At 41.3% G+C, this 8,620-nt stretch overlaps 1 protein-coding gene across 1 annotated transcript in view; it reads left to right on the forward strand.

The window, feature by feature from the left end:
* The window catches only part of IP6K2 (inositol hexakisphosphate kinase 2), a 48,779-nt gene extending 42,212 nt beyond the window's left edge, over nucleotides 1–6,567 (forward strand). Inside the window, exon 6 of the mRNA XM_068252692.1 lies at nucleotides 2,631–6,567. Within this exon, the coding sequence (XP_068108793.1) occupies nucleotides 2,631–3,146 (516 nt within the window). The 3' untranslated portion in view covers nucleotides 3,147–6,567. The remainder of the gene's footprint in view (nucleotides 1–2,630) is intronic.
* Nucleotides 6,568–8,620: the final 2,053 nt, after the last annotated feature.

Here is an 8,620-nt window from a genome sequence, read left to right on the forward strand (position 1 = left end):
GGCTTTGGCATCTAGTGGTCTTGTTCCCTCAAATTGCTGCCTTATTATGGATAATTCTGTTTTTTAAAGTGGACCCGAACCCAGAACTTCCTCTCTGATCTAAAATATAAGCAACATCATAATAACCTTTAAAAAAAACATTTTTTGTTACAGCTAATACAAATCCTGCAATAAATCTGTAGTGTCTGAGTCCTGCTTTCATGGAAGCAGAGATAGGGTTAATATGCTGTGTTTGCAAATTAGCTGCTCCGCCTAGGCAGCCTGCTGACACAACGAAAAGATCAAACTACACTGGGGATTAGTCACAGATGAGGAGGAATTAGACAGGCTAAACTCTCAAATTCATACAGGGTGCATTTCTCTTTTTTTCCTTCGGTCCTGTGCAAGAGTTCAGGTCCAATTTAAGTATTTTTTACTCCCTCAGTTTTAATTGCATTACAGAAATGAGTACTTTTTGCTGTTTAGATAATTACCAATCCCTGAGCTAAATTGCTATTAGGCTCCAATATGTAGTATTTCTTCACATGTGAGCCTGATGGGGAAACACTGCCTGTTCAGACAGTAGCTTGCCCTGCGAACCACATTCCAGTGCAATTCTAGACAGCAAGCTGCGGTTATCCGTAGCACACATCCAAATCCGTGTAGCTGTGCATGGCTGGGCTATAGCGCTGTGTCTTTACAGCAGCAGGCGTTCCGCATCGGATTAGGAAACAGACGCGGCATCCAGTGGAAATATGCCTTTATCTTCCTGCAGAGTAAATCATAGATTGTATAAACAGACTATCAGTTGAAATCTGACAGCAACAATATGGTCCTTTTTACAATGAGGAGTGTTAAAATCTTTAAAGAGAAGCCGTGACCAAGAATTGAACTTCATCCCAATCAGTAGCCGATGCCCCCTTTTACATGAGAAATCTATTCCTTTTCACAAATGGATCATCAGGGGGCTCTGTATGGCTGATATTGTGGTGAAACCCCTTCCACATTGTGATGTCAGGACCATGGTCCTGACAGTTTCCTGTCTGTGAACCTCGCTGCATTGTGGGAAATGGCTGTTTATAGCTGTTTCCAACTGCCAAAAAAGCAAGCAGCAGCTACTTACACTGACCTCACCTGCCAGCAGTAAAAATGTCACCATGTGATAAATGTCAGAATGTAAACCAGGAAGAGGAAAGATTTTACAATGGGCAAACACTGATTAAATCTTTTATACATAATTATTGTAAAAAGGAAGCACTTTTTTATTACATTATTTTCACTGGAGTTCCTCTTTAAAGGGAACCTGCAGTGGATCTGCCCAGCAGGTTTGCACACTCTCTCCACGCCTCCCTTTTAATGAGTCATGCTGTCTGCTTTCGTGTTCAGAGTAAATAAATGGAGTAACTATGGGGGTTGTCCCAGGGCAACCAGGATTTAATTGTTGGCTTACAAGGTACTCTGGTTGGTTGCGATGTGCCTGGGCTCCAGGTTTTTCCCTTTTTACTGATTAATCTGCACTTATGATGTTGAGAGGAGCTCTCGGCACACTAAAGCATGCACTGTGTTCTGAGAGGCAACATCATGTACTCACAACATGCAGCACGGGAAGGAAATTTTGCCAAGCATGGCTTTATAACTCCCTTAAAGCACACCTGAAACTGCTTAAAAAAAAAAAAGTGGATTTTGCCTTCCCTGAGGCTTCGTCCACCCCCCCCCCCCCCCCCCCTCCTCCCCAATATCTGATGCTCCATGGTGGATCTTTTTGATTTAATTCAGCTGAAACCATTCTAGTTCTTTGCACAGTGTTCCTGTGAACACTATAAAAAAAATATGATGGGTCTCCGCCCCTCAATTTGATTTTCACTTCCCAATAACCAGCATCTTATAGCATAAACAGCTTTGCCGGTTGCTTTTACGTAATTGTTCATAACCTGTTATTTTAAACCAAGGCAATGTATGCATCTAACAGTTTTATTTCCTTTGGGGAAGGGGGGGTGGGGGGGTTCTTAGATGCAAGTAAGAACTAAAGATGTTTTCTTGATGGGCATTACAGAATCACTTAAAGAGGACCTTGGTAACCAAGGATTGATCTTCATACTAATCAGTAGCTGATACCCCCTTTCCCACGAGAAATCTTTATCTTTTCTTGAATAGATCATCAGGGGGGTCTGTGGGTCTTGTTGCATTATGGGAAACAACTGCCAAGCAAGCAGTATCTCCCTCTGTACATAGAACTCTCCCCCTCTGTACATAGAACTCTCCGTAACGAACATTCCGTACAGATCACCTGGCAGATTTAAAGATGTCACTACCAGTGATACATTTCAGAATGTATATCAGGGAGAAGAAAGATTTTTATAATGGGCAAACATTGACTAAATAATCTATACATGAATATTGTATAAAAAAAACAAAAAACAATTTTATTCATTGTTATTTTCACTACAGTTCCTCTTTAAGTGCGTTGGCTTCTCCAGCCCTGGTCATGGTTTGCCATTAAATCATGGCTGCCATTTTTGGGGGTCATACAAGTATTTATTTGCTTGCTCTAGGAGTTATATTACTTTGATGCTGTCTACATTCACCTCAGCATGATGCTCAAACATAAGCATTACTCCTCCATTGATCCCGTTTTTCTTTTTTGTTTTTAGGTCTACCAAGCCGGTACTGGGCAACTAATGTTCATGAACAAATACCACGGCAGGAAACTTTCAGTCCAGGGTTTCAAAGAAGCACTTTACCAGTTTTTCCATAATGGGAAAACCCTGCGGAGGGAACTGATCGACCCCGTGCTTAAAAAACTGACAGAACTCAAAATGGTTTTAGAAAAACAGGAGTCTTATCGGTTTTATTCCAGCTCCTTGCTCATCCTTTACGACGGCAAGGAGCTGCAGGAGGTCCCCATGGACTCGGACCCCGAAGACCTGGAGGACTTGTCGGAGGAGTCTTCGGACGAATCCGCTGGCGCCGCCTATGCCTACAAACCCTCTAGTAATAAACAAAACGCCAGCACGGTGGACGTGCGGATGATAGACTTTGCGCACACCACCTGCAAGTTCTACAGGGAGGACAGCGTGGTGCACGAAGGCGAAGACACGGGCTACATCTTCGGACTCCAAAATTTAATAGCTATTATTAAAGAGATAAGAGATGAAAACGGCGAATAAAAGTTTTGACGCAGAAGCCACATTTCGTACGAAGCACTATATACTAACTATATTCCAAAACAACGGCCACTATGTGGTGGTTGAAATGGTGACAGGACTCCGCTGGTTCAACCCCTGCGAAGACTTGTTAATTTAAAAAAATTATAAAAACAAAAACCACAAAAGAGGGCATTTTTCTTAGCTGTGCTGGACAGAGCACTAATATTGTTATACTTATTTATTTAAAAAAAGATTCTAAAACATTCCATATTTGATGATTCAAATACCTCTGTTACACCTGTGTGTATATTGTTGTTTTTTTGAATAAAATTTTTTTTCTTTCCCTTTTTCTTTTATTTTTATCCCCTTCTCCCGTTTTGAGTTTGACGTTTTGCAGCCACCAGCCGTTGTAATCAGACTCTGTTTAATATGAAGATTGGCCCTCTGTTACATAATTGAGGCCATAATGTTTGCCTGATCTACAAGCCTGTATGCTAGAATATCCATCGTTGCGTACAAAAAGAAAAAGTTAATGAAGACAAAAAAAACAAAACTCGCTAAACACACAAAAAATTGGTCATGCTGTATTGTATGCCATTGCTTGGTGTAGCATTGCAGTTTGATACTTCTCTCTGTCGGGCCCACGGACCCTCTGTTACAATAGCAGTGGAACATGATGTAATGGATGATGCAACTTCATGAACATACGTGCCTTTTTAAATCCCACACGCAAATTATATGAAATGCCAACCGCGTTCGGCAAAAAAAAATTTTTTAAAACCGTTACGGCGTGTATTAGATCAATATGTTCATCTGATTTAAGCCTTGAAGTTTACCACAATTGCGTTCCATGTTCTTTGCACTTTTTATTTTTTGCTTCTTTGAAGAGATCATTAAACCAAATAATATTTTTGTGATATGTGTCTGTTAAAAGGAACAGAGGAATAGAACGGGTACATGTTGCATAAAGGGAACCTGTCGCAATACACAATACCTGTGGTCTTGGACTTTCTCGGGAGAATCTCTGCATGGAATACGTATGCACTCCCTGGTACTTGTTTGGGCTTATACCCATCACCCAGAAACCTACTGCTAAGATGGCCGTGCACATAGCAGTCCAATCGTTGATTGAGATTGGCTAAATGATCATTTGATAATGCCCTCCTCTTTGGGAGAGATGATCAGATTTCTGAGTTGATGCGAATTCCGTGGCAGTTTCTTTGAAGCTTGGAATTGGTCCAGTCCAAACTACATTGGTTTAGTCCAGTGCCGAGTTGCATACAAATTGCAATGAAACTTGAATTAACTTAGCAAATGAGCATCTCTTTGTTCATCTGTAGTGTTATGTCTGGTACACACCATGCAATTTTCCCGCCAGATTGACTGCAAATTTCCAATTGTTCAGTAAGTTCCAGCATGTCCGATCTGCTTCCAATCGACAAATGGATCAATTCTGTGCAGTACTGATCTCAAAAATAAGAAGCAGATCAGACATGCTGGAAATGACCGAACAGTGGGAAATGTATCACTGAGCTGGTGGGAAAATGCTATGTGCCAGGCCTAAGCAGGTCATTCTACTTAAATCAGGTTTTCGCTGATCAAGCTCAGTTGTTTTTTTAACAATGGAATTGTTTGGTGTATGACCACCTTTAGATTAAAGGACAAATGAAGTGAGGAGAATATGGAGGCTGACAGATTTTATTTCCTTTTCAACAATACCAGTTACCTGGCAGCTTTGCTGGTCTATCTGGCTGCAGTAGTGTTTAAAAACAGATGTGTCTAATCTTGTCTGATCTGACAATAATGGCAGAAAGACCTGATGTGCTGCGTGCTTGTTCAGGGGCTGTGGCTTAAAGTATTAGAGGCAGAGGATCAGCAGGATAGCCAGGCAACTGGTATTGCTTAAAAGGAAATACGTATGGCAGCCTCCAATTCCCCCTTGTTACAGTTGTCCTTTTAGTTGCATCTGGTCATATGTGTGTGTGTGTGTGTGTGTGTGTGTGTGTGTGTGTGTGTGTGTGTGTGTGTGTGTGTGTTGCATTGCATTAGATTGTAAGCATGAGAGCAGGAACAGATGCAAATGGTTCTGTGTGCACCTTATAAACCACTGTGTAATATGTCGGCACTATATAAATACAGGAAATAAAGAATTCTCTGACTTCAGGCAGTATGTAAGCCCTAGAGAAACTAAATAACTATGCAGCCTGGGAGTCAGGGAATTGCAGCCAGAGGTTTCTCACATTGCGACAGGTTTTCTTTAGTGTTCTGAAGCTTAATTACACTGGAAGCAGCCGTTTGTCCTGTAAGCTAGCAGCATTGTTGAGTTATGCGGTACTGAGTGCCTTATGACTGAATATGCCTGAAAGATATCCTGTTTTGCTCCTAGCAGCCAATCGGGCGCTTCGGTGTCAGATGTTTCTGACCAGCACTAGTAATCTTGAATCTGATTGGTTGCTGTGGGCAACAGGTCTCATGTAGGATGTTTATTTCAACTGAGACCTAAGAAAGGAAGTCTTCTGTTGCTAGGACAACACAGATCAGATACTTCTAAGCATGTGGTTGGAAATGATGTTGCTAGTTCCTATGGAAGCGACGGGCTGCACACGCAAACATGGCTCCTACCAGTGTCTCCAAGCCTCAGTACATCTCAAACATTAATGCCACACTGTAAGGGTGTTTTTATGCTGAACAGCCATCTATATGTCAAAGATCTGGTTCACTTCTGCCGATTTCTGTTTGGTTTCTATATATACATATATATATTGTAATACGCGGTTCCATTTTGAGTTTAAGAAGGATCCTGATGACTTTTATATGTGTTTGATGGGACCTCTGGAATTTGTAATAAAAAAAAAAAATTAGGGTTTTGACCATCATGCCTTGCAGGAAAAAGAAGATGGGAGGGGGCAGTCATCCCCAGATCTGTCTCAATTCCGTAGCTGGACTCAAATAAGGATTTTAAAAAAGCAATATGTCTGGGAATGTAGTTTACTGTGGGATATTACCAGCTAGCACAACCACAGTTCTCCAAGACAGGAACTGGCATCTTGTATCTCTCTAACTTTATTACAACCATTCACACACTGACAGCCTGTGAGAACGTTCATTGTCTTCCTTGCTTTACAGATACAGTAGTCGCATCAATTTTGCGACCAAAACAGGTTTGTTTTCTGAAAATGCAGCCTTCTGAACTACTGATGTCACAGGTTCATAAGTTGCCATAGTGATGTCATTTGTTCTGGTTGGTCGATGGGCTGTTTTCTCAGAGAGAATGATGGAATCCAAAATGGCCTCCGCAGTTGTTTGGAGGAAGCGTGAAGCCTTCTCTCGAAACCTGTCTTGGGGAATTTGTGGTTGGAGATTTGACACATCATTGTTAATGCGCAATGGATACCTTTTTGTGTTCATGAAATTATAAATAAATATCTTCTATGACTTGTAACCATCTTGTAGAGGTTGTGGTTTGTGTTTTAAAGGAATTACGTTTTTAACTCCGAGCATGAAGAATTGTGTTAGTGTGTCATCATTTTTACTGCTTTTTATAATGTCACAGGTTTTGCTGCCAGGAGCGTCTTAGAAATAAACTTCCAGTTTGGTATAAGGTCACACAAGCACTTGGTTTTCACAGCTTCTTGTGTGAAATGGCCATCCATGCCAGTATAGTAGATGGCACTCTAGTGCTGGTCCCCGAATTTAATCCCAGCCAGAGCACTATTCTGCATGGAGTTTGTATGTTCTCCCCGTGTCTGTGCGAGTTTCCTCCTCGCACTCTTTTTCTCCCACATCCCAAAAATATTCAGATAAGTTAAGATTTTCCCCTAAATTGTCGCTAGATTATGATGGACTATGGTAGGAATAGATTGTGAGCTCCTCTGAGGACAGTTAGTGCCTTGACTATGTACTGTAAAGTGCTGAAGAAGATGTCAGTGCTATATAAATACATAATAATAATAATATGGTAGGACATTAGACTATGTATAGGGAAGGGATTAGGTTGTGAGCTCCTCTGAGGAGAGTCAGTTACATGACTATGTACTCTGTAAAGTGCTGAAGAAGCGGTCAGCGCTATATAAATACATAATAATATGGTAGGACATCAGACTATGTCTAGGGAAGGGATTAGATGGTGAGCTCCACCGAGGACAGCCAGTGACATGATTATGTACTCTGTAAAGTGCTCCAAAAGGTGTCAGTGCTATATAAAAAATGAGGGTAATATTGCAGCACACAAGAGGCCTCAGAGTAAAGCAACTTGCTGAGTTTGGGCAACTAAAACTGCAAAAAAAAATGTTTTTTGGGGGAGTAAAACTGATTGGTTGAGATTCCACAAATGCACAGATTCTTCAAAAGTACAAGTGTTTGAAGGACACCTGAACTGAGAGCGATATGGAGACTGCCATATTTATTTCCTCTAAAACATTTCCAGTTGTCTGGCTGTCCTGCCTCTAATACTTTTATCCGTAAACCCTGAACAAGCATGCGGATCAGATGTTTAGCTGCATGCTTGTTTTAGGTGTTTGATCAACACAATTGATGACAGAGTTCAGCAGGACTGCCAGGCAAGTGGTGGTATTCAAAAGGAAATGAATATCGCAGCCTTCATATGCCTCTGTATTGGTGTCCTTTGAAAAAAGGTGAAAAATGCATATAAACTCTGTACTGTGTGCATTCCTTGGTGTTTACAAAGCACGAGTAATGTTAAAGAGACACTGAAGTCTCTTTTTTACCTTATTTTCTTATAAAGTCCTCTTCAGCATTAAATTATATGCGGATTTGCCGCATTCCTGTGGCAAAACGAGTGATGTATTGCCCAGAAATAGCTCTGCAAAGTTCCAAGGCTCGCAGATCTTTCTTCCTGGTAGAGGCAGAGTTTTACACAGTAGCTCTGCCTCCTCTCTAGTCAATCTCCGCCTCTCCATGCCCCTCTGTCTTATTTCACTGAGAGGGGTGGGGAGAGAAAGAGATTGACTGGAGAGGAGGCAGAGCTACTGCACACAGCTCTGCCTCCTCCGGGCAGCAAAATTTGCAACCTGCAAAGTCGTGGAATCACTCGTTCTGCCACGGGAATGCACGAATCCACTTAGAATTTAATACTGAAAAGGACTTAATAAGAAAATAAGGTAAAAAAAAGAGACTTCAGTGTTTCTTTAAATATGTTGCCTACCACATTTAGAATTGCTCCTGAATTTTGATTGTCTGCTTTCTGTTTCGGGGGGATGAATGCATCATTATTGGAACAAAGGGACAGATTTATCAAAAACGATGTAAGAACTGGAACCCGTGCAGAAGTTGCTCAGATTGACTAGTCGGAATCCTGGATCTGGACATCTCCATTTTTGCACCAGTTCTGCTCTAGTTTGCCTTGCGTTAGTTAAGATAAATCTGCCTCACAGTCACACATATATCGATACAAGGACACTAGAAGCAATTGGAATGGAGAGGCTGTCATTACTGACTTTGTTTAAAAGAAAAGGTAATTTCACTGGCTGTTAGGC

The sequence above is a fragment of the Hyperolius riggenbachi genome, chromosome 9 (genome assembly GCF_040937935.1).
Source record: "Hyperolius riggenbachi isolate aHypRig1 chromosome 9, aHypRig1.pri, whole genome shotgun sequence".
Taxonomy (NCBI): Eukaryota; Metazoa; Chordata; class Amphibia; order Anura; family Hyperoliidae; genus Hyperolius; species Hyperolius riggenbachi.